The sequence below is a fragment of the Notamacropus eugenii genome, chromosome 3 (assembly GCF_028372415.1).
Source record: "Notamacropus eugenii isolate mMacEug1 chromosome 3, mMacEug1.pri_v2, whole genome shotgun sequence".
Lineage (NCBI taxonomy): Eukaryota > Metazoa > Chordata > Mammalia > Diprotodontia > Macropodidae > Notamacropus > Notamacropus eugenii.
The window spans coordinates 460,718,096-460,745,275 of record NC_092874.1 but is presented as its reverse complement, the minus strand read 5'-3'; the positions used below and the strand labels follow the sequence as shown (position 1 = coordinate 460,745,275).

Here is a 27,180-nt window from a genome sequence, read left to right as displayed (position 1 = left end):
CTTTTCTCTGGGCTAAATGATCCCATTTCCTCATATGATGTGGACTCCATACTCTTTGCTGATTGCCCTACTAGAACTCTCTCTACTTAGTCACTATCCTTAAGCCATGATGTCCAGCAGTATGATCTTCATTATCCCCTGCTGCTTACAGGGGAGAACTTGCTACTTAATTGAACAGTTCAGCAAACACTTATTAAGCCCCTGCTGTGTGCAGGTGACACCAGCATGGGGCAGAGAAGGGGGAAGCAACTAATTTACAAATAAGGAAATACAAAGTAATATAAAGTAATTTCAAGAGGTAGACAGAGAGAAAAAGATAGAGATGAAAGAGATAAGACAGAAGAAGACAGACAGATGGACAGAGACAGAAAGACTGCTCTAATAAGGGGGGGTGGGGAGAGGAGAACAAGAAAGGTCACTATATGAGGTGATTTGAGCAGAATTTTTGAGGAAGCTAGGGATCTTAAGAGCCAAAGATGAGAAAAGGCATTCCAGGCATAAGGGACAGCATGGGCAAAGGCACAGGGGTGGGAGATAGAGCAACCTAGGAAGAACAGAAAGAAGGCTAGTTTGACTGAATCATAGAGTGTAGAAAGAGGAATAAAATGTATTAAGCCTGATGTGGGCACTCTCTCCATCTATGTAGGTCTTAATCCCTTCATATCTTCTCACCCCTTCCTTGTCATCCCAGAAGCCATCACTGGCTTCTCCAAAAAACTACCTTTTATTCATTCTGAATATATTCTGCATATACTTTGTTTTCATATTCTCTCCTTCATTCAAATGTAACCTTTCTGAGGGCAGCGACTACTTGTGAAATCACTTTTGTCACTGTACCCCCAGCATAAATCAGTGTCTGACACACAGAACAATTGGCTCCATCCCATAAGTTAGAGCCAGCTCCAAGACACTGCTGGATACTCTTGAACCTGGTTCTTCCAGACTCCAAGGCCAGCTTGCCATTCGTTACATCAGGTTTCCTGGCTGAAGTGTAATTATACATTTATAATCTGCACAGATATTCTCAGGCAGACTTTATTATTGTACTCATCTCCAACACTGCCCCCAATCTGTTGTCCAGGTTGGTGGGTTGCGAGTTTATTTAGATTGCTTGGAAGTTGCATTCTCAGGGATTGTATGCTCATTTCACAGTCCTCTACTCTTCCATCGTACACATAACACTCACATTTGTGTCAGCTTCCCTTAGTTGCTGTTGCCTAGGGATGATGTAGGACAACAAGAGACTGGAGAATGTGTGGCTGTACTGTGAGCACCAAGGATCAAAAGCCTTGCTCTGGAGGAGAAGCCCATCCTTCAGCATCCCCTACTGCAAGTTCCCTGCCTCCAAAGATGCTGAAAAGGTCAGTGGTCCTGCTTGACTTCCATTTTCATTCTGACCTGCTGCTCCAATACCAAAAGTTAATAATGTCAAAGGCCTGGAAGCGTGTGGATTGCAAGCTTGGAGCTTTTTAACCAGAGAAATCCATCTTTAAATTGAATTCAAAGAGCACAAGGGCCGTCTTGTAACTTTGACCTCACAAAAGAATTAAAAACAAAACAACCCCTCTCTTTCCATTAACTGAGAATGATCTGATTAACCCAAGTTAATGTAACTCATCTCTTGGGAAATATTTGAGGTTGAAGGATTTTGTTAATGATTTTCTAGATAAAATCTACTGTAAGATAAACAAGCCATCTCAGCTGACCCATGGCAAGGGGAAATTATTGCAGGCTATTCAAATGTGTAAAATATGTCCATTGATTCCACAGTGGGAGAAAAAGGAATTATATTCCTCTTCTACGCTTTTGGGGACTGTCTTTAGCAGAGACTTCAAGAATGGGAGCTGTTTCTGGTTTGCTCTGTGGTTTTTGAAAAGAAAAACGAAGATTAAATTGCCCGTGGTCATGTCATAGTTTACATGAAAGAAAGTAGGGCTTTGCTGATGGGGTTTTTGTTGTTTGTTTTCATGGCAATCCCCCAGTTTAATCTCCCTGAATCTTAATGTGGCTTTCATTTTCCTTGACAGCATTCCGATATCTAAACAACTGTCTTCTGTGAAAGGTAAGATACAAAGAAATGAAAACAAGTATGAATAATGAAACATCTTCTCTGGTATGAAAAGATATGATGCCATGCCAGAAATTAGAGTAATGCACATCGGTGTCCCTCTGGAGCAACCAGCATCTGGGGCCAATGTTGTCAAGTATTCTACATGTGAAGTCCTGAGCAAATCCAAAGAGACCAGCCCTGGAATGGGAGGTCAGAGCCCTAGGATCTAGTCCTGGTTCTGCCAGTAATTAGCTGTGTGGTCCACCTATTCTCACTTGGTTTCTCTGTGCCTCAGTTTCCTCAGATCTAATTCAAAGACCTCTAAGGCCCTTTTCAGTTCTAACATTCTATAATTCTATAGTTCCTTGCAATTAATTCAAATCTCTCTGCCAAATGGAGCAGGGAACCCTCAAATCACTTATATTTGGTTGGAATCCAGTCTTACAGGTAAAATTTTCATAAAGGAGTTATCACTGCCTCCAACAGTTTGTATAAGGAAAGGATACATAAACTCTTCCAATGGGTGTCATCTAGAATTGACTGAGTGTTGTCTTTCTTCATGTTCTATCAGATCGATGAGTTAGATTTCTCTTAAGATTTTCTTTCAAGCTCTCGAACATAGAGTTGGAAGGGATGTCTGTGGTCATGTAGTTCAACCCTCTTCTATTACAAAAAAAGGAAACTGAGGCCCCGGGAGTTTGGGTGACGTGGTCAGAGGCAGCATTCAAACTCAGGTCTCATGATGCTTGAGCTAATGTTCTTTGCACTGCACCATATTACTTGCCTCAGACTTTCTCCTCCCAGAAATCTGACTGCCGTCTTGAGATCAGGACCCACAATAAAGTCCCAGGTGTTGTTAGTATTGGGAATTTATCTTTAAGGGTGAGCTGTGTACCTCCAAACCTTTTAGTTTGTTATTTATGTATTTACTTATTTTTGGTCTTTTTTTCATGTTTTATGTTAGTTTATTTAGTCTGTTTTAGTAATTTTAGCTTATTCAGTTCACTTGAATTTCATTTAGCTCAGTTGTTTATTTACGTCATTTAAGGGTGAGCAGTTGTACCTCCAAACCTGCTGCCTCTCAGTCTGGGAACAGTATCCACCTTGCCCCACCTTTGTGCATCATCCTCTTCCTTTCATCCAAGACACCTCCCTGCTGTCTTTCTTGATTCCTCAGAACAGAAATGACTTACAGTTCCCTCTGAATAGCTCATCAGGCCATTTTGTCTGTCCTTTCCTGGGTACTTTATTCCCCGAGACAGTTAGGAGATATAGTGAATAATATGCTGGAGCTGGAACTGAGTTCAAATTCTGCGCCAGATACTTATTAGTTTTACAACTCTAGGCAACTCATTTAACATCTGTGAGCCTCAGCTGTCTCAGCTGTAAGATGGGGATGATAATGCAACCTACCTCCCAGGGATATTGTAACAATCAAGTGGGTAATACTTGTAAAGCACTTAGCACAGTGCCTGGCATGCAATAGGTATTTAATGCCTATTTCCTTCCTTTCTGATTATGCATTGAAGTCCCACTTCTGACATACACTGGTTGTGTGACCCTGGGCAGGTCATTCAATTTCCTCATGCTCTCAGTAACTCTCTAAGACTAGAAGTGGTGGAGAAGGTGACAACCTGCATTTGTAGAAGGAATTTCCTCACCTGGGAGTACCCTGTATCGATGGAATTACAGGTCCAATTCCCAGCCCTAATGTGGTTACACATGCAACTGTCTCATCACACAAGCTCAGGATGCTGTTTTTTTTCCATGTTTGTATCTATTACCCGTGGCAATAAATCAGAAAATCAACACACATTCCTTAGGTGCCTACTGTATGCCAACCATTGTACGTTTTGTTTTTTTGGCCCATATCTATGATTTCACTGGTTAAAGGAAACTTTCAGTGGGGAAATTCCACTTACCCTTGGAGATCCAGAATTTCTCTATCATTTATAGATTTTCGGAGCTGCCTGGGGCACTGAGGGGTCAAATGACTTGCGGGGAGTTGGACCCAGGTCTTCCCTGTTCCAAGTTCAGCCTACTGTGCACTATGTGATGCTACCTTTCATACCCTGCATGTTGGGTGCTTTAATACATGAATCAGCAGCTAGCCTTTTACATAAGTTTTCTGACAGAGTTTCCCTTACCAATAAACCCATAAGAGGCTGAGTCATAAGGGGGTGGACAATTGGAGCAAAAGGAAGGATTTTTTTTAATCTCCTTTTAAGCTGATCTCCCCAAATCCAAGTCTCTTGCAACCAAGAAGGAAGGTGACTTACCTGGGAGTGTCCCAATAGCTGCTCTGTCTCTCCAGGTTCCTGCATCCACAATTCTATCTCCACAAATGGCATTGGGAATCCAGCACCTAATGCCAGGGAACCCTAGAACAAATGGAAGGTCATCTCTTTGAATCATCTGAAAATTTAGAACAGAGGAATGTACATGTTTTATCATCACCCTCCCCCCAGGAGAATGTAAACTCCCTGAAGACAGAGATTGTTTTATGTTTATCTTTGTACTTCCCATACACCCAAACACAGAACCTAGTACTTAGAGAGTAGAGTGGAACAGAATGGATGGGGAGAGAAATGAGCACATAGCTCATCATAGCAGACATTGTGTTAAGTGCTTTTTACAAATATTATCTCATAGAATGAATGGTGTGGAATGGAAATCTTGATTGTGAGCCTACCACTGACTGAGCCACATTTTCCATCTCCCTCATCCTGTAGCCTGGGGATTTATGTCTCTTCTTTCTTTTGTTCATGTTCAGAGCAGAAGACCAAGATTGGTGGGGGGGAAAAGATAGGGAAGAACTTGAACATTGACAAGCCCATGGAGAACCAAAATAAGCCCACAGAAATCACTTGAGAATAAGTTGCATTGCCCAATTAGGTGTACACAACCTATGTCATCCTTGATAAAAATACGTAGAATCATAAAATCAGTCATCAGTATGGATTGACTAAGTCTTGACTGTGACAGATACTGTGCCATGTGCTGGGGATACAAAGAGAGGGATAAACAGTCCTCAGCTTCAAGCTGCTGAAAAGAGAGGTCCCTTTGTTCAACCTCTTCATGTTAATAGTTGATAAGTACATGAGACCATAAGGTTTGCAAAACCTTTCATTTGAGCCCCTCAATAGTCCTATAAGTCTGTCACTATCATTTTTTTATTCCCATTTCACAGATGGGTCCCAAAGAGGCTAAGTTACTTGCCCAGGATTACATAGGTAGTTAGTGTCAAGTGCCAAAGAACACAGGTTTTCTTGACTCAAAGTTCAGCATTTTGCCTACTAGACTATGTTGCCCCCCCCCAAGAACAATGGTACGTCTGAGCAATGCATCCCCACTGCAACCTACTCTGATAATCCCTCTAGAGAAACAACCAATCATTTCCATGAAATGCCAAGTGCCATCTGAGCCCCAACAATACTATTCTTGTTTTGACTTAATTCACAGTACCCTTGCTAATTCTGTTTGCAACAAGAGGAAATTTAGCTAGTCATGAGCTAGGGGGCAGATCTGTTGAGTTTACTGAAGTTATAATTCAAATTCAGAAAGTAGCAAACTTAACCATTCAGGAAATGGTGCCTCAGGACTTTGGAAGGCAGGGGTGCTCCCAATCCTAGGAATACAATCTGACTCAAATATCCTTATGGGTTGGACAAATTCTACTTTTGTGTTTCTATATGTGTATACCACTAGCTTTTCCACTTGAGGTAACTAGATGACCCTGTGGATAGAAAATATGACCTGTAGTCAGGAAGACCTGAGTTCAAATCTAGCCTCAGATAATTATTAGCTGTGTGACTCTGGGCAAGTCACTTAATCTCTATCTGCCTTAGTCCACTGGAGAAGGAAGTGGCAAACCACTCCAGTATCTTTGCTAAGAAAACTTCATACAGACTCACACAGCGTTGGACATAACTGAACCACAGCAGGGCTTTTCCAGTCATTATTTAGAGAGTCTCTGTAGAAGTAGCTCCTCCAAAACAATTGACATTCTGCAAGTTCATACCATGGACAGAGTCCAAGCACACTTTCCAGCTTGCTAGTGATTATTTCTCCATCTTCTAAAGAAAGCAAAAATTCCATAAGTGGCTGAATAATTGGTGTATCAGGAAAGCAACAGACTATCAATCAAAATATCTGGGTTTGACTTTTCACGCTCCCATTCACTAGCTCAGGAACCACAAACAAATCTCTACAATTCAATCAAACTGCCTTTTTGCTGGTCATCACACATGACACTCCCTCTCTCATCTCCAAGCTTTTGTACTGGTCATCTCTCGTTCTCAAAATATTCTCTCTCCTCACCTCTGAAGGTAGCTAAATGGCGTAGTACTTGGAGTTAGGAAAACCTGACTTCCCCTGGCGCAGGACTTCTTAAACATTTTCCACTTGAGACCCCTTTTTAAGTTTCTACAGAGTTTATTGGTGTTGCATGGCCTGAGGGCATGTGCGGTGCAAAGTGCGTATGCTTTGTGTTCAAAGCTAAGGTTGCAGTGAAGTTGTCCGATGTAGCACAGATCAGTGCAGCCTGAAACACCTTGTATTCATTAAGTGTTTGATTTTTTAATTAATTTTTGGGCTTTGCTCATACAAAAATCTTTCACTGTTGCCAATTTTTTCATGACCCCACATGGAGTCACAACCCACAGTTTAACTGAAATAAAGAGCTTCAGATATATTACTTGCTATGTGACCCTACATATGTCACTTAGCCTCTATTTGCCTCAGTTTCCTCCTCTGTAAAATGAGGATAATAACAAGCGTCTACCTTACAGGTTTATTCTGAGGATCAAGTGAGATAATATTTGTAAAGCATTTAGTATAATGCCTGACCCACAGTAGATGTTACGTAAATGTTTATCTCCTTTCTCTCCTCCTTCTCTCATTACTCCCCCATTCCTTGCTGTATTCAAGATGAACTCAAACTCAAGTTGATCCCCCCCATTTTCTACCACCCTCCCTCCCTAAACCATCTGGCATGTATTGTGTCTAAATTTTATATATGCTTATACATATACATGTTCTTCCATTGAATGTAAGCTCTCAAGAATGGAAATTGTTTTGTTCTTTGGGAACACAAAACTTCAGGGAAGACACAGACAACAGCCACTTGGCTTCTATGAGAAATCTGTCCTAATACTCCTTAACACCAGTGTCTTCCCTCTGGTAAACATTCCCACTTTACCTTGTTTGTATGAAACTGTTTGCATGTCATCTCCTCTATTAGACTGGGATGTGCGTGTGTTCCTCCTTTGTTGCCAAAGAAGATCATGCCATCAGAGAAATGATGATATGACTTGCCCTTGACTTTGTTTTGAGTGAGGGAGGGCTGTGTAGGTCACCAACCTCACTTCTCTTCCAGAGCCATCTAGATCCAGTGACCAGATATTCATCAGGATGACTGGAGATGACCCAGGATGCACTGGGAGACCTCTTGGGAACTCCTTAAGGAAAGGGACTGTCTTTTGTTTTTCTTTGTGTCCACAGCGCTTGACACATAGTAGGTGCTTAATAAGTACTTGATGATAGACTGATTGACCTATGATAGTCAGGCATGAATGAGTTATGCTCTGTACCATCTGAGAAAGAACCTAAGCCTCAGTTTCCCCAGGGCTCAAATTTTTCATCTATAGAACTTAGTGATGAAACTGATGGGGTGCTTGAGTACATGTGCTTGGGCGCCAATTCTAAAATCACATTTCTCTTTAAAAATCACATTTCTCCCTAGCCTCAAAACACTATACTAGACAGTTTCTCCCTAGCCCAAGGACACAGCCTGCCCTAGCAACAACAGTTATCTCCCTTCCTGCTATAGTAGCCAGCTGTACCTATAAAACTCCTTAGTCTGAACCAGCTGTGTACTGACTGAACTGACTGTGTTCCGGGTCATAACGACATTTACTACTCACTGACCAACCATATGTATCCTGGGCTTAGACGTACGTATATTCCCTTACATTTATCTTGTCTAACAAGACATTGATGAGAGCAGCCTGGTATTTCTGAGCCAGCCCTGATCACTAGTTGGCTTAGTGACATTTCAGGCCTAAAACCACACCTCCAGGTATCCTTCCTTTGGGCTATTTCCCAATGAATTTTGGGTAAAATACCTGTACAGTAGATACCAAAAGTGCATGTTCCTTTAAGAACTGACCAGTCCTTAACCTCTCCCTATTCCCACACCAAAAACACCTAGTTAGCATATTTGGCACATGTTTCCTATAGAATATCTTATATAAACTTTCTCTGTACCCCTTTAAGGTTGCAGGTTCCCTAAGAACTCTTGCCCACTGAAAAGTGTAATAAATCTTTACCTTGACCTCAACAGTGCTTGAGTCTGTGAAGTCTTCTCCAGACAACCTGCCCCTGGTACCCTGGTCTTTGTGGGGGTTTCACACCCCCCTTCCAGCCCTCATCAGAACTAGGTCTCTAGACCCCTTTTAGTTCTAAATTCATGATCCAATGACCTTCAACAAACCACTTAATCTCTGAAGTACTCAGAGTTCTCATTCACAAAATGAGAAGACTGACAAGATAATCTTTAAGCCCCTTCTAGCTTCTAGTTCATGATCTTATATTACTGAGTCTTTCCAGGTCTCATCTCCATCACTTGTAAATGAGGGGTTCCAGCTCTGTGATTGCTAAGGTCTTATCAAGTTCTCACCTGCTCAGCTCTTCGATCACTATGCCTAATTATTCTTTGCAAGTGGTATGAAAGCAACCAACCTTCTCAGTCCTAAAAACAGGTCAAAACAAGAGGCTTTCCAGGCCAATTAGAGAGAGTATGTTTACCTAAAAGAAGTGTTTTTTTTTCCTGAAACTGTCTGCTTCTTAAAGGCTGATCTATTTATAAAGTAGCTCATCTCCCAGTCAGGCAGACTAAGGACTGCTGACATTCCATACATACTAAAGTTTAAACACATGAAGAGATGAATTCTTTCCCTTTGGACAGTATTGACAGATACATTGCTTAATTAATGCATTCAGAAATGTATTGCTTAATAGATTCAGAAATATACCTGTCAAGTCCAATCCATTTTGGCTGAGAATAAAGAAAGATCATTCACCATGTTATGGGCACCACCCCAAAAATAAGTGTACAGAGAATAGCCAAGGGAGGACAGAGTACATATTAGCACTAGGATCATAATTGTGGCAAAGCATAGAGAGAGATTAAGCCAGGCAGTTATAGGTTATAGCCGATGAGACAGCATCTGTAGGAGTAATCAAACAGTTTTTTCAATACATCCCATACATCTCAATACATCCATCCCATGTGCCCATTCACTGAAGGCCAAGGTGAAGCAGCAGTGCCAAGTCTGCCTAACCCTGGGTACTCTGCTATAGCAATGGGAAATTAGGATCTGAGATTTAGATTGAGACAGGAGCATAGAGGTCATTTTCATAGATATAATGAGGCCCAGAAAAGTGATGGGGTTTATACTAGGTCACAGGCAAGATCGTAGATTGAGAGCTGCAAGAGACCTTAAAGGCCATCAGGTCTAATCTTTCACTTTACAAATGAGGAAACTGAGGTACAGAGATATGATTTGCACAATGTCACATGTAGAACCAAAGCTTTTGAGCTACAAGGACTATAGAAGTCCTTGAATTCAAAGTCATACATGAATAACCTGAGGCCAGAGAAGTTAAGTGATCTACTCTGGTCACACAGTTAGAAACTGTCACAATTGAAATTTCAATCCATTTCCTCCGCCCCTCTGAATCCAGAGTTCTTTTTCCACAGTTGCACACTGAGCTTGTGTAATGCAAACTGATTGGCTCTAACTGTAGAGTTTACCTTTTCTTCATCCCCTGATTGTAGTGCCCATCAGGTACAATCTGACATGACCCTGTACTAGCACAAATAACCATGGATAGCCCATGATGACACAAGGGAATGAGACCCAAGGCCAAAAGTCAGGCATTCTAAAACTGCAGTTTTTAGGGCCAAGTTGCCACCTGGATCTCCCAAGCAAATGCTCCATTCACTGCCATCATAACATGCCAAGCATGGCATCATAAGAATGATAGTGTAGGGAGAAAAAGAAAGTGCTTAGTGCAGTGATAAGAGCCTCAGATTTGGAGCATGAGGACATAAGTTTGAATCCTGAGGTCCCTGGCTTTTATCATTTTCATTCCCCTCCCCCAACAACCTTGTGTGAATGAATGAGAGAAAAAAGCATTTATTAAGAGATACTATATGCAAAGAAATGTGTTAAATGTTGAGGATACAAATAGAAGAGGAAGATAGTCTCTAATTTCAAGGAACTGACTTCCTAATATATTTATTTACCTTTCTTATATTTATTTGTATTTATTCTCTTTATATTTATTCTAGGTATGTACACACACACACACATACACACACGCACGCACATACACATACACATCTCCTTATGGTCTCCTCTGAAAAAAATGTTAGCTCCTTGGGAGCAAAAATTATTTCATTTTTTGTCTTTTTGTCCATAGTGCTTAGCTCAGTGCCTGGCACACACTAGCTCTAAGTAAATTCTGATTAATTAATTAATTGATACATGAACAGTACTACTTTCCCATCAGCCATTCACAGAGTACAAATCTGTATGGAAGGAGTCAGTAAAACATTCTCATCACTGGGCTCACTCATACCTATCAAGTGAACTACCAAGGATCAATGAAAGACCACTCCAGCACATGTTATTTCCCAGGACACCACATTCCTATTACATTGCACCCCCATCTCCTCTCCTCCTTCAGAACAGATAGTTCTTAATTATCTCACATAAAAGAGGTGCAAAAGGAAGAGCTTGTACAGTGAACAGGAAGATGGAAGGGGTAGTTGGCAATGCTGGAACTTTACTCTCATTGGAACTGACTCAAAGAGGGAATAACTTACACTCTCAGTTGGGTATAGAAATCTATTTTACTCAGCATGGAAGTAGGAGGGGAAAGGGATAAGAAAAAAGTGAAGGATGACAGAAGGCAGAATAAGAGGAGTGGTGTTCAGAAGCAAAACAGACTTTTGAGGAGGGATAGGGTAAAAAAAGAGAGAGAAGGATAAACAGGGGGAAATAGGATGGAAGCAAATACTCAGTTAATAATCATAACTGGAAATGGGAATGGGAAATGGAACTGGAAAGCAAAATGGATTAAAACCAGACTCCTACAATAGTTTGTTTACAAGCAACACATTTGAAGCAGAGAAACACACATGGAATAAAGTAAGGGACTGTGTTTCAAATGAAGTAAAAAAAATGTAAGAATAGCAATTATAATCTCAGATAAAGCAAAAGCTAAAAGAGCCCTAATTAAAAAGAGATAAGCAGGGAAACTACACTTTGCTAAAAAGGTACTATATATAGTAAAGTAATGTCAATACTAAACATACAAGTACTAAATGGCATAGGATTTAAATTCTTAAAAAGTTAAATGACAGAAGGAATAATAAAACTATACTAGTAGAGGACCTCAACATTTCCCTCTCAGAACTAGATAAATCTAACCATAAAATAAACAAAAAAGAAGTTGAGGTGATGAATAGAATTTCAGAAATTTAGATATGATAGACTTCTGGATAAAATTGAATAGGAATAGAAAGTTGTGTACTTTTTCCTCAGATACACTTGGTACCTTCACAAAAATTAACAACATATTAAGGCATAAAAACCTCATAACCAATTGCAGAAAAGCAAAAAAGTAAATGCATCATTTTCATATCATAATACAATAAAAATTACATTCAGTAAAGGGCTATAGAAATATAGATTAAAAATTAACTGGAAAAAAATTGATCTTAAAGAATGAGTGGGTCAAAGAGTGAATCATAAAAAGATTCAATAATTTCACCAAAGAAAATGTACAATAAGACAATGTACCAAAATTTATGGGACTCAACCAAAGCAGTACTTGGGGAATATTTTCTGTTTCTAAAGAGAAAGAGCAGATTGATGAATTGGGCATGCAATTAAAAAAGCTAGAAAAAGACAAACAAATCTCCAGTTAAACACCAAATTGGAAATCCTAAAAATCAAAGAAAAGATTAATAAAATGAAAGTAAGAAAACCATTGAACAAATAAATAAAAATAGAAGCTGCTTTTATGAAAAAATGAAAAAGATAAGTCATTGGTTAGTTTGATTGAAAAAGAAAAGAGGAAAACCAAATTACCAGTATCAATAATGAAAATAATTAGTTAACCACTAATGAAGAGGAAATTAAAGCAATTATTAAGAGTTATTTTGACCAATTATATGCTGATAAATCTAACAACTTAAGTGAATGGTTACAAGAATATACATTGTCCAAAATAATGGAAGAGGAAATAGAATGCTTAAATGACCCCATCTTAGAAAAAGAAATCAAACCAGCCATCAATGTGCTCCAAAAAAAAAAAAAAACTCACTAGAACCAGATGAATTCACAGTTCTACCAAATATTTAAAGAACAATTAATTCCAATACTATATTTGGGAAAACAAGCAAAGAAGGAGTCCTACCAAATTCCCTTTTTTTAAAAACATAAATATTGTGCTAATACCTAAACCAGGAAGAACAAAAACAGGGAGAGAGAAAAACAATGGACCAATTTCCCTATTGAATATTGGTGCAAAAACTGTACATATAATATTAGCAAGGAGATTACAGCAATATATCAAGATATCCCACCTTATGAGCAGATGGGATTTATATAAGGAATGCAAGGCTGGTTCAATATTAGGAAAGCTACCAGCATAATTGACCATATCAATAACAAAAAAATAATTATCTCAAGATAGAGTTAAAAAAAATATGGCAAAATATTGGCAAAATATAATACTCATTCCTATTTTAAAAGAAAAAACTAAAAAGCATAGGAATAAATGGAGCTTTCCTTAAAATGATAAGTAGTATCAATTTAAAACCATTAACAAGCATTATCTGAAACAAGGATAAGCTAGAAGTTTTCCCAATAAGATAGGGAAGTAGGGATGTCCATTATCACCACTATTTTTCAATATTGTGCTAAAAATGCTAGCTATATCAGTAAGAGAAAAAAAAGAAATTGAAGGAATTAGAATAGGCAATGAGGAAACAAAACTACCACTCTTTGCAGATGATATGATGATATACTTAGAGAATCAACTAAAACCTAGTTGAAATAATTAACAACTTCCGCTGTTGCAGTATATAAAATAAATTCACATAAATCACCATCGTTTCTATATATTACCAACAAACTGCAACAGCAAGAGGTAAAGAGAGAAAATCCATTTAAAATAATTGCAGACAATACTTAGGAACCTACTTGCTAAGACAAACCCAGGAACTATATAAACACTGTTACAAAATACTTTTCACACAAAGTCAAACCTAAGCCACCAGAGAAATATTAATTGTTCATGGGTAGACCAAACCAATATTATTAAAGTGATAATACTGCTTAAATTAATTAACTTCTTTAGTGCCACGCTACCCAACTACCAAATCAAACTACCCAACAATTATTTTGTAGAGTTAGAAAAAATAATAACAAAACTCATCTGGAAGAAAAAATAGGTCAAGAATAACAAGAAGATCAATGGGGGGAAAATGTGGAAGAAGGTGATAGCTGTACAAGTCTCAGACTGTATTACAAATCAACAGTCATCTAAACAATCTGGCACTGTCTAAGTAACAGAGCAGTGGAATTAGATTATGTACACGATATACAGTAAACTATAATCATCATAGTCTAGTGTTTGATAAATTCAAAGATCCAAGATCTTTGGGACAAGAACTCATTATTTAACAAAATATTGCTTAGAAAACTGGAAAGCAGATTAGCAGAAACTAATATAGACCAACACCTCACAATGTATACCAAGATAAACTCAAAAATGGGTTTGTGATTTAGACATAAGGAAATTTAGAGAGTGTGGAAAATTTTACCTGTCATATCTATGGATAAGAGAAGAATGTATGACCAAACAAGAGATAGAAAACATTATGGCATATAAGATGAATAATGTTGGTTACATTATATTAAAAAATTTTTGCAAAAGCAAAACCAATGGAATCAAGATTAGGAAGGTGGCAGGGGAACAATGTCAGGGGGGAGAGAGTTATAGAAAATTTCTCTTATAAAGTACTCATTTCTCAAATACATAAAGAATTGAGTCAAATTTATAAGAATACAAGTCATTCTCCAATTAATAAATGGTCAAAGGACAGGAACAGATAATTTTCAGAAAAAGAAATCAAAATTTTCTATAGTCATTTGAAAAAATGCTCTAAATCACTATTGATTAGAGAAATTCAAATGAAAACTATGCTGAAATACCACCTCACACCCATCAGATTGGTTAATGTAACAGAAAGAAACAAAGAAAGAAAGAAAATTACAAGTGCTGGAAGGTTTGTGGAAAAAATGGGACACTAATGCATTCTTGGTGGAGTTGTGAACAGATCCAATCATTCTGAAAAGCAATTTGGAATTCTGCCCAAACGTCTATAAGCATAGCCTTTAACCCAGAAATATCACTACTAGATCTGTATCCCAAAGATATCTAAGGAAAAAGAAAAAGACCTATATGGATGAAATGTTTATAGCAGCTCTTATAGCAGCAAAGAATTAGAAATTTAGCTCATCAATTGGGGAATAATTAAACAAATTGTGGTACATGACTGTAATGAAATACTATTGTGCTATGAGAAATAACAAGCAGCATGGTTTCAGAAAAACCTGGAAAGACTTATATGAATTGATGCAAAGAGAAGGGACCAGAACCAGGAGAACATGGTACAGTAACAATGTTGTATAATAATGAACTACAAATGATTTAGCTTTTTTCAGCCATACAATGATTCAGGACAATTCTGAAGGACTTATAACAAAAAAAAAATTCTATCTCTTTTCCTCTTATCCAGAGGAAAAGCTAAGGGAGTCTGAATGTGTATCAAAGCATACATTTTAAAATGTTTTCTTTATTTTTCTTGGGGTTTTTTTGGTCTGTGTTTTCTTTTGCAACATTAGTATGGAAATATGTTTTGAATGGCTGCACATACATAATCTATATCAAATTGCTTGCATTCTCAAGGAGGGGAGAAGAAAGTAGGCCGAGAATTTGGAATTCAAAAATGTTTTAAAGAATGTTTAAAAACTTTTACATGTAATTGTGAAAAAATAAAATAAGCAAGCACAGCAAGAAGAAAAGAAAGGATAGCTCTGATGTCTCCGGATCTCATTTTCCATCGTGTAACACAGCTTTGCATGTAATCTCTTTTATAGCTCTGGGGAAAGGCTCAGACTTGGAGAAAGCCTTTGCTACTGCAGCTCTGATTTATAATAACTCTTCTGACCCAGATGGTAAACTCAGTAAATCTGTCGCCAGAAACTTACTGAAGACCCAGTTTATGAATTTCACCCAGGTAAGGAGATTAAAGTGCACAGGCGGGGTCCGAGAAACAAATATAGCTTTGCTAAAGGGACATTTCCTTTCTTAAATCAAGATTTGCTTTTCTTTTGCCTCACAGAAACCCTGCATATATAAGATAGTAAAAAGAATAACAACTTTGGGATAAACTTTCCACCAGTAAACAGAAAGTGTTATCTTTGGGTGATTTTCCTTAGAGGATGTGTCTTTTAATATTTGCCCTTTAAAATTTTTACTTAATTCTGGGCCCAGTGGGTGTCTGTTTCCAGTGAGTCATAGCAAGCCATTTATGTGATACTCTGTCAAATTCTCAGCGACTTATTAAAACAAGGGAATATATTAGAAGGAAATTGGGTGGGTTGCCTTACTGGTATTCATCACCATCTTTAGCGATCCAAGATTACAGATTGGGATGGTCAAGAAATTTAAACAGCAGTTATTTAAAATTAAGGCTAGCATTATTAGTGAAATCTAGGGAGATGGAATTGAATTAGAATAATTTTAAAGTCCTAGCCTTAGATTCAAATAATCAGCTGCACAAGTTCAGGATGAAGGAGGAATGGATAGATAGCAGCTCATGGTGAAAAATGATTGGTCATTGTAGGGGATTACAACCTCAATACACAATCAACAATCAATAATATGACAATCAAATATGTTATGGTGACCTCAGGCTTCACTAAGCAGCAAATAGCATTCAGAATAATCAATTACTTATTAAGCTTCTAGTCAGGCAATCAGTCAATGAGCATTTATTAAGTTCTTACTGAATGACAGGCAACTGTGCTAGCTTGTGGGTACAAAAAAAGGCAAAAAATTGTCCCTTCCTTGAAGGGGTTCGCTTTCTTATTCCATTATTCCAATTAACATGCATTTTCTCTCCCTCTCAATTCCCCCCAAAACAAATCCCTTATAACAAACTTGCATAGTCAAGCAGAACAGAATTCCATACTGGCCATTAAGGAGCTCACATTCCAATGAGGGAGATAGAAAACACACAACTAAGTACATAGCAAATATATACCAAGTAGACAGTGGGTGCAAAGAAGTAGATCCTGCTCTTCAGGAACTTACATTCTATCAAGATGTGCACACACAGGTGCACCTGCATATGCACACACACGCACACGCACACATGCACACACAATGCATAATAAACACAGAGTAGTTTAGTGAGGATAAAAGTGTTTGGTGAGATAGAAACAGCTTCATGAAGACTATGGTGCTTGCATAAAGAGTAGCCAACTGTCCTGGACAAACCACATGTGCAGTTTTGTTTCAGTGCCCAGGCACCACAGTTTGGAAAGGATAATGACATACTAGACTAGTTCTTAAACTGGAGGGCCATGAAATTATATGGGGAAAAATTACATCTTCCTTTTCACTAACTGAAATTTAGTGTTTCCTTCAAATATTTAAAAATATTATTCTGAGGAGAAAGTCATAGACTTCACCAAATTGCCAGAGAAGTACAGAACACAAAAAATTAAGAACCCCTGAATTAGAGCATGTCCAAAAGAAAGCAAGTAGGATAGTGAGAATATTGGAAATAATGCCTGCCCCTAATGTTACCTGCATGACCTTGGGCAGGTCACTTCTCTTGAATTCATTTTTCTCAGGGGTTTGGACTAGATGCTCTCTGAGGTTCCTTCCATCTCTAAATCTATGATCTCATGAATAATGTGGGTAAATTGCAGAGAGGCAAGCTTACATTTAGTATAAGGAAAGAACATTAGAGTAGTTCAACAGTAGAACTGCTTTGGGCAATAGTGAGTTTCCAGTTGCCAGGTAGCTTCATGCAGAGACTGGAATACCATTCATTAAAGATGCCAAGGGAATTACTGTGTAGATATGAATTAGACTCACTGACTTCTGAGTTCCTTTACAATCCAAGATTATTTAGATTTTTTAGGTAGTCTGCCCTTAGTATGGGATAAAGAAAAGAAAGTTTGCAGCCACTCACATTTCATATAAATAAATATACACAGTCCCCAATTTAATGATGCCACCTGTTGTGTTGGACACACCTTCCAAATGAGGAAACTTTATTTCAATGGACTCTAGGGGACCCCTCTTTTCCTGGGACTCCTTGGATGTATTGGTGAAAATGTCTAAGGTATCTCGTTATATCCTATTTGACTGAAAATAAATGTCCTCTATAAGTAGGAAGGAAGAAAGGAAGAAGGAAAGATAAGCTAATAGGAATCATCTATGGACTGAGTTCCAGAAACAAATAGCCCTAGAAATGCAATCCAACTCACCACCACTCATCTTCATGTAAGAGTGAGCTTGGATTGGGTTTGGCAAATCACCCTCTTCTTCCCTGTCTTCCACCCTATAATGCTCTTCGTATTCCAATATAAAATATGAGAATTAACAGAATTATGAACAGCAGGAATTATCATCACACCATGTGTTTTCCCTCCCTCAATTCTCCATGGGACCTCACAAAACTGATCCTGAGGGAAGTATAAAAGATTTGCTTCTCTGATCAAACAGGTGAGTAGGGTACCCCACTGGATCATTGCTTGAAAAATCCAGAATTTCCAAACAAAGTCCAAACACCTGCCAATTCAGTCGAAAATTCAATCAAACACCATCTACATCATGTCAGGCAGCCAGTCTGACTTGGGTTTTTGATGAAACTGACTGAATAATTTTACTGCAATATTTTGTACTTTTTTTGCTAAAGTTCCCTGTATTTCTTTTTTTTTTCACTACGTCTATAGGATATTTTAACACAGTATAGAGACAACCACCATGTCTCCATTCAGTCATAGAGGGCTTTATTGCTGTGGGGAACCATGGACTTAGAGAAAAAAGATAGTCATGCCTATTTCATCCATCCATTCAGTAAACATCAGCTAAGTACAAAGCATTGTGCTTGGCACTAGACCTAAGAAAATGAAATAACCCAGGCCCTCTGTGATCATACAGTCTACTGAATCCAAATCAGCAAATATGAATCATATATAAAATAAAAACATAATTGCAAGAAGAAACTAAAGACAACTGGGGGGTCAGGAAAGGCTTTGAATAGGAGATATCACCTGAACCGAATCTTGAAAAGCACTAGGGAATCCAAGAGGTAGTGATGCTGAAGAGCATGTGGTGTTTAAAAAGGTTAGAGAGACAAATTTCTGGGTAATTTAATCATTTCATTGATAATGCCAGCATTTTAATAAAAGGATGGTTATTTGGCCATCCCTTCCTTTGGCCAAAGACAACCATGGTGGTGGGCACATGGCTTATATGCCCATTGGTGTTCTGCACCCTTGGGTGTTTCCAAGTGTGACAATCAATTCTGATTGATTAACAATTAATGAGAGAATGAATACTATGATGAAGGGGTGGACCTGAACTTTGAATATGTCATTTACTTCTTAAGTTACCCTTAGTCTTGGGAAATCTATTCAAAGAATTTATTCCCACCCAAACCTGAGTAAAGTACAATGGTGTCCCACCTGTGCAGGGTCTGGATAGAGAAGAAGTTTAGTTCAACCTTCAGAGACTGAGGTCTTAAAATGAGAGGAAATCTGAATCTTCCCAAATTATTAGTCATTAATAATCACTTCTCTCAGAAGAGGACATATCAGATATGTGGTATAGCCTGGACAAAGACAACAAGATGGGAAACTATATAAGGAACAACCCGCAGAGCAGTTGAGCTGGAATTTAGAATATGACTAGAGAGAAAAGGAAGTAGGGAAAACGTGTGAGAGTAGAATGACAGTGACCTGGCCTCTGATTGGACTCAAGAAACATGGTTTGACCCTGTGTACAGAAGCTGTATTCAGGGACTTCCAAGCAATATTCTTTAGTCATTATCATGATTATTTTTGACAATTAGCATGTGGGTGAGCATTTGGTGATTAAGCCAAAGATGATAAATGAGAATGCAAATAGCTAGGATATTGAGTGGAATGACCTTAGTATCTTCAGTCTTAGCAGGAAAGATTATTCATGAGTTGTAGTCTGATACAAAGAGGTCCTCCATTAATAGTGGGATTCATATTTGTACCGTCAGTCTTTCTGTTTACGTGAACTGTGTGTTTGGATTTGATTTATGAGAAAATTCAATGTGGAAGGTCTTCCAAAGCATATAAATTTTCTCATGGCAATTATATTTCAGAGTTTTTGGTAATCTTATTTGGTGGGAATGAGGGAAAAATTATTTTTGAACCCAGAAATGCAGACCTATATGAGTGTTTTCTAGGCATTAATCTTACAACCAAGCAGATTAAATTTTTTAAAATGGAAAATCTATGAACACCTACAAACATGGGATGTCAATAACGCCCTGAGGACTTTTTTCATTGTTATTCTCACAGGGACAAGAAAACAAACCCAAGTACAAAGAGATCCTTTCTGAGCTTGAGGAGAAAACAGAAAGCAAACTGGGTTTTGAAGATTTCATGATCTTGCTCTTAAGTATTACTCTAATGTCGGATCTACTCCAAGAAATCTGGACATCAAAAATAACCAAGTGAAACGGCATGCCAGAATGAATAGAGCACACCCAGGCAGTAGAAGACGGTTGTTAAGGGTGTTGCCACCTTAAAACAAAAGTTGCCACCTAAAAACAAAAAGCAAAACCTTCTTGTGGGGATGGCTTTGTTATATGTCAGATCCATCTCTCATAGCCATAGTTTTGTATCACACCTCTTTGTTCCTTTAATGGTGGAAGTCTGAAGGCAATGTCTAGCACCAGTTGTATGCTGATTTCTGAGAGTACTCTATTGTGATTCAGTCTCTCCTGAGTTATAGGGAAAGAGGGCTAATTTGGAATCAGAGGATCTGAGTTCAGATCTCTTCTCTTTCTCTTCTCATCCATAAAATCAGAAAGCTAGAGACCTTTGCAAGCATGATTAGAGATCCAACTTAGAAAGGTTTTCCCCTCAGCTTCACCAAAAGTCATGGCAGTTGATAGCACAGAGGAGAACTTCCTGTCCTCACATGCTAGTAAAGGCTCTGGGCACAAATGTCTTCTTCATTGTGTGTTCTGATGCAGTACTTTATAAACCTAAAAATGCCAGAAGGTAACTGAGCCTCTAGGATACTAGACAGTTGCCCCCAGACTCCCTAACTTCGCTTCACAAAATATGAATCACATTATAGCCAGAAGGTACCTTAAACTCTTTCTGAATTAATAACTTATTAAATGGCACCAGGAAGTCTAAGGTATTGATACAATCTCCAATTTAGAGTCAGAGATTGTGTCTATATAGCACAACAGGGAAGGGGTGAACAGAGCTGAGATGATCTAATTTATTAGGCTCTTGTCTTTAGCTATTCTGGATGATTCAGAACTAAAATAATTGTGGGGGGTTTTCCCTTAAATCTAAATTATCCTGGCCAACTCTCTACACAGCCTAGTTAACCAGGCAGTTACAATGTCACTCCTCCCCTCAAGGGAGGACACAGATTATGTATGCAATACAGGACATACTTGGATTGTAAAAACTCTTGTGAAATTGAGTGTTTAGTTATTAATCTGTTTTTGTTAGTTTGTTTTTGATGTTTAATGAGGACAGTGGCTCAAAAAATGGAATATAACAACAATAAACATTTATTAAACATTTATCATGCTCCTCATACTGTGCTGGACTCTAGGATACAAAGCAGGTAACATGAAAAGAAATAACTCTTGACCTGAAAGAGCTTTTACTATACTGGGAGAAGGGAGGGATAGTGGGCACAACAAGTACACAATTAAATACCTACAAAATATCTCATTCATTCAAATAAATAAATGCCTACTGCGTGCAAAACACTGTTAGGTGTTGAAGGAGGGGTGCAAAAATAAAATGAAAAACAAACTTCAAGAAACATGCATTCCAGCAGTGATGGGGTTACATACAACATGAAAACAGAAAGCTAATTGGAAGATCAGTTGAGGTGGAAGGCATGAAAAGAGGCTCAGGAGACACTTCCCATAAGATGTGCAAGACATCACCGAGGCTTGAAGGGACCTAGGGATTTTGAGTGGAACAGGTAAGGAAAGAATACTAGCAGAGAGACCTTGCAAAGGCACAGAAATGGAAGGGGAGCAACATGAAACTGGTCTGGAAAGGTAGACAGAAGCCAGATTGTGAAGGGTTTTAAGTGGCCAAGCTATAGGATTTACAGATTATCCTAGAGGCACTAGAGAGCCACCAGAGAATCTTGAGCCAGGGATGGCCATAGTCAAATGGATAGAAAGAGTAACTGGGCAGTTATGTAGAACAGAGCTGTTAAATGCCCCCAAACCTTTGGAGTGTCACAGGAGCCAGATTGAAATGTTACTGAGAAATATTTCATAGAATAAATAATATTACAGTTTAAAACTAAATGTATATGCAGCCCATGGAGATCCTTATTGTGGGTTGGTGACCCCCATTTCTTTTTGAGTTTGACCCCACTGGTATAGAGGATAGATTGGAGAAGCAAGAGACAGGAAGCAAAGAAATCAGTCAGGAGGCTACTGAAATAGCTTCATACTGTATATCACATTGTTTATGTATATATGTATATGATATGTATGCATATGTGTATCTATGTGTAGGTATGTATATACATGTATGTGTATATTATATACACATATGTCTGTGTGTGTATGTGTGTGTGTGTATATATATATATATACATATATACATACACACATATATTTTTATATAATGTCCATTGTCTGGTGTCCAAATTCAGATTTTTTAAAAAGATTTTTAAAAAACAAGAGAAAATTCCCTTGACTATAAATGAGAAGCAAAGACAGTGTAGATGATTCAGTGCAAACCCAGTTCTGCCATCAGAGGCAATACTCAACAGATGACAAGTCGGTATCAAAACCTTGATATTAGACTATCCCCTGTAGCTTTAATGGTTCAGGGCTGGAAGGACCTTGGAAATACCAGTTAGCCTGGCCCCTCCTCATTTGACAAATGAGATAATGATAAAAATGATTTTCCCAAGGTCACATATAACCAAGTCAAACCAAGAAGCTAAGCATGCTGACTCCCAGTATTTCTACCCCACGACAGGCAAGCCTTCTTATTTATCGCAATGGCCCTTCCACATCTTCATTGTGTAAAACAAAACACACCCTCAGCCAAAGTCCAGATGTCACTTTGACCAAGAAATCTCTGTTGTAATTGTGCACAGCCCTGCTTTCCTGCAGATGGTCCTGGAGCATCCTTGTAATTGTGTAAGCTTGACAGAACCAGGACTGATTTTACAACCCCCTAATTTTCTTTCTTTTCTGGTCTCAAGATGGGTCTAAGTATGAGATCATGATTCAGGCTTTAAATACTCTTTTAAAAAGAAGTGATGAGGAGGGAGGGGATTGAGAACAGATAAAAAGAGAAGGAGACAGGCAGCCTGTTGATTAAGCAACCTTCAGTGATACTGGAGCCTAACCAGGCCCTAAGAGATTCCCAGAGTTTCAGTATTTTGGACTCTCAGTCCACTTTAAAACAGGTTTTCTGGTCCCAACTAAAATCCCACCTTCTACAGGAAGCCTTTCCCAATTCCTCTCAATCCAAATGCTGCCTTTTCCCTTTTTAATTATTTTTTTTATCCTGTACATAGCTTACATTGTATTTATCTGTTCATATGTTGTTTCTCATCAAATTGAAAGTTCCTTGAAGGCAGGGACTTTCTTTTGCCTCTCTTGTATCCCTGGTGCTTGGCACAGTGCCTGGTGCACAAGTAGGTGCTTAATGATGTTTACTGATTGATTGATTGATTGACTCACTCAGACCTTGGCCACGTCTTCTTATTTTAATTTATCAATCAACCAGCAAGCATCTATTAACTGCACACTACTTATCCAGGTCCTGGAAATACAAATATAAAAGGAAGATGGTCTGTCTTCAAGGAGCTTAAATTCTATTTTTGAGGATCCTAAATTTAGAAGGGTCTTCAGAGACCCTATAGTCCCATTCTTTCATTTTATAGACAAAGAAATTGAGGCTTAGAGAGCTTGACAGGATCAGGGGCCTAGAGTTGTGCAAGCTCCCAGAAACCACTCCAGTTCCCTCATTTTACAGACGAAGAAACCAAGACCAAGGGAGGTCAAATGACTTACCTAACTTAGGCCCTGCCCTGCCTTTATACTGACCCCAGACATACAACATATATTAGAAAGAAGAATGAGAACAGATAAGGTTGGGACCTCAAGGCCAGGCTTGTGCTATCCATAGGAATCATTCCAATTGTGCTAGGTGGCACTAGGCCTGAGAAAAGTCATTCGTTCATTCTAGGCCTCCATTTTCTCCCCTGTAAGATGAGGCAGATGGACCATGTGGTGTCTAACGTGATTCATGGGTCTTCTTTTTTAATATTTTTTTGTTCTATTTCTAATATATGCCTCTTGGTTCTATGATCCCAGGACCAGCGGGAACAAAAAAGCCAATCAGACTCTGAAATTCTATGATTCCAAGGGCGCTGGATGTTTTCCTTGACGCGCAAAGGAGCTAGAAAAAACTTTCATGATCATTGTATCCATTTGTCAGTCAAAGACACCAAGGCCCAGGAAAGTTATTGACTTGTCCAAAGTCACTCTAGCAAAAAACATTAGTGGAAAGATTTGAACTCAGGTTCTCTGACTCCAGAGCCTCTATGCTTTTTTCTATGCTACACTGTTCCTATACATATAAAATTGGAATAGCACATTTTTCATCATGTAAATATGTCATCTAAATAAGGACTGGTCTACGATTTAATTTGAGTAGGGGGCTCCTGGTGAGGAACTCTCTCTACCCATGCAGGCCAACAGTCTTTAGTTGCCTGGAGCAGTGGTATCCAAATCAAATAGAAATGGGTGCCATAGAGACCCTACGTAAGGATCCTTGTAGGCCATATATTGACTTAGAAAACTACATATTAGTATTATCTATGCTTTATTATACTTTTGTGTATTTGCTTTCATATGACCCAATTACACTTTAATCTAGTTCTGCCCAGACTTAGGAATGTTGTGGGCCCTAAGTATATTTGCCACATACAGCCTAGAGCACAGAAAGACTGAATTTCTTGCCTAGGGTTACTGAGCCATGATGAGAATGGAACCCAAGTCTTCCCTGTTCTAAGGTCAACTCTTTATATACCGTGCTATATTGCTTTAGTAATGTCACTTAAATATCCTTACAAAATAGAAGTAGATGAGAATTAATAATAAGCTGGACTAGGAGTCAGGAATAGAAAGGTTTAGATTCCAGTTGAGATACTTGCTTTTTGACATTAAGTAAGTCACAACCTCTCTGAGAGTCTCAGTTCCCTCATCCAGAAAATGAGCTAATACTAGTATTCACCACTCAGAGATTTTTTTGAGGATCAAGTGAGATCATATATAAAGCATTTTGCAAACCGAAAAAGTACTTTATAAATGTCAGCTATTATATATTGTTATGATTATTGTCAGAATCAGCCTTAGCCGTTCTGATACTAACTCTAGGTCTTGACCTCAGGGAAGTGATTGAATCAGGTCACAGTCACTGCAGCGGACAGAACCTAGAAGGGCTTGGGAATATTTGCCTTGCCAAAAAGCCCTCTCTTTGAAGAAAAGGCTCCTGGAACTCGGGGGTGCCTAGGGAGAGATTAATTAAAATCAACAGAGAAATTAAAAGTGGGAGAACCAGGGCAAGCAGGCAAAGCAGATACACTTGATCTAGGCAAGATTCCATTTCTCTGACACTTTTCAGAGCCCAAATGTCTCCAAGGAGGATATTTGAGTCTTCAAAATATCCTATGAGGAGGAGTACAGACACTTAGAAGTATGGTCATGGGGTTAGGCTTTCATCAAGAATTCATGCCTAATTTGCCTCCACATGTCTGCTTTTCCACACTGCACATGGCTTTCTAAAATAAGGGTGTTAGCCATCAAAGAGAATCCACAGAAAACCACTGTGAACCCTGGTGCTGTGTGATGAGCTGGAATTGCCTGGTTCAAGTCCCTATCACAATTTTATCAGTTTCCGTTCATCCTTTCATCTGGAATGAGGGGGATTGGAGAGGGACAGTGATTCATTTACGTGTGGTCATTGACCAGACAAAATGGCAAGGATTACTCTCTATTAGAGCAGTAAACGGGAGCAGCTTTAATTTTTTTAAACCAAGAAATGCTTTTACTTATTCCATTCTTGATTGACCTGGTTTATTTGGTGAGAAACCACATGACTGTGAGGGGAGCAGCAGGAAATGTAGGCAGGAATTTCATTTTTCTCCTACCTAAGATATCTCTGTCACACAGGAACATAGTTCTTAAATTTACTTGGCTGTGGTCTACTCCTTGTACTCCTGGACACCAGGACCCTAATATGATAGAATAGCTAAGGCATGACCCTAGGAGTCATGGGATCATAGAATCATTAGATCAGGCCTAGAGATGGAAAGGACTTTAGTAGCTGGCTAATTCAATCCCCTCATTTACAGGTGAGGGAACTGAAGTACAAGAAGTCTTAGTGATTTACTCATGATTTGCATAGCTAGTAAGTATCAGAGGCAGGATTTGAATCCATATTCTCTGAGTCCAGAACCAGTGTGCTTTCCACATCTGAAGACCTGGGTCAGATTGTAATTCTCTCAAAGTCAGGGTCTGGGTACCTTTCCATCTTTGTATTTTTATTACCCAGAAATGCCTTACATATAGTGCAGGCTTAGGATTTGTTTGTACAAAGGAATGTGTGACATGGAATAAGACAGAATGGAAGTAAGGCAGCTCATAAAAAGAAGGTAGAGTGTTGAACCTGAAGTCAGGAAAGCCTGGATTCAAATCTCTCTGACACAATGTGAACAAGTTACTTAATGGCTCCAAGTCACACTCTCTTCCTCACTAAAATAATGGGATTAAACTCATTGGGTTGTGAGATCCCTTGCAGTTCTAAATTGATGGATCTATGGATAATAATATGGTTCTAAGACCTTGGCCATATCACTGACCCCAGTTTCCTCATCTGCAAAATGTAAAGGTTAACATGGATAACCTCTAATGTCACTTTCTTTCCATTCTAACATTCTGTGATGCTTTGAGATCCAAGGTTATCAAACTATGTGCTTCCAAGGAAAAGGTGCTAGGTTGGCAGTCAGATGACCAAACATGGTTTCAATCCAAACTCTGCTTCTTACTATTGACGTGGTCTTTAGAAATTCAAATAATCTCTATGAACCTCAGTTTCCCAATCTGGAAAATGAAAGTGTTCAACTAGATGACTTCTATGGTTGTTTTCTGACTCTCACTCTACTTTCCAGTATAAAGAACCCTATCCTACAAGGCCAAGTGTCTCCAAATGGCTGTGTTCATATCTTGAACATCTGGATTGATGACCCAAACCTATTTTTCCAGAAGTTTACCTTACCATCCAGTTAGCCAATGTACTCCTTCTCACTGTGTCCACAGCTCCTCCTTTAAGGAATAGAAAAGGAACCTAAATTTAATTATTCCTCTGAGAAAATAAAAATACCATTAACCTAAGATTGGCTGTTGCTAGTAGGAATACTATGATGTCACTGGAAAAGGAAAATAAGCTTTGAGTGCTGAATAAAGCTATCCTGCCTATGACTCATGGTCATAGGTGCAGGCATGGGGAGGGGTGGAGAACTGAGGAGGACAGGCGGTCTAGGAAGCTGGCAAAGCCATTGACTCTCTCTCTCTCTCTCTCTCTCTGTCTCTCTCCCTCTCAGAACATCTGAGATTATGAGAACAATGGCCCTTTGGGATTCAGTCAATCAGTCATCAGTTATTGAGCACCTGTCAGATGCCATGTGTGCTT

General features: G+C 38.7%; 1 protein-coding gene and 1 long non-coding RNA gene across 2 annotated transcripts in view; one reads left to right on the top strand and one right to left on the bottom strand.

The window, feature by feature from the left end:
• The window catches only part of LOC140497628 (uncharacterized), a 69,019-nt gene extending 64,592 nt beyond the window's left edge, over positions 1 to 4,427 (bottom strand). The window contains exon 1 of the long non-coding RNA XR_011964796.1: positions 4,330 to 4,427. This is a non-coding gene — a long non-coding RNA (uncharacterized lncRNA). The remainder of the gene's footprint in view (positions 1 to 4,329) is intronic.
• Positions 1,232 to 21,017, top strand: SNTN (sentan, cilia apical structure protein). The gene is made up of 4 exons (XM_072598784.1): positions 1,232 to 1,361; positions 2,028 to 2,062; positions 15,292 to 15,431; positions 19,768 to 21,017. Exons 1-4 carry the CDS (start codon positions 1,252 to 1,254, stop codon positions 19,924 to 19,926), a joined length of 444 nt encoding a protein of 147 aa, XP_072454885.1. The 5' UTR covers positions 1,232 to 1,251; the 3' UTR covers positions 19,927 to 21,017.
• The last annotated feature ends 6,163 nt before the right edge of the window (positions 21,018 to 27,180 follow it).

Bases quoted from the DNA above. Each gene is read 5' to 3' on its own strand.
- SNTN (XM_072598784.1), top strand. From the start codon at position 1,252: ATGTGTGGCTGTACTGTGAGCACCAAGGATCAAAAGCCTTGCTCTGGA. The intron at 2,063-15,291 runs GTAAGATACAAA...TCTCTTTTATAG, and splicing joins ACAACTGTCTTCTGTGAAAG to CTCTGGGGAAAGGCTCAGAC. The intron at 15,432-19,767 runs GTAAGGAGATTA...TTATTCTCACAG, and splicing joins AGTTTATGAATTTCACCCAG to GGACAAGAAAACAAACCCAA.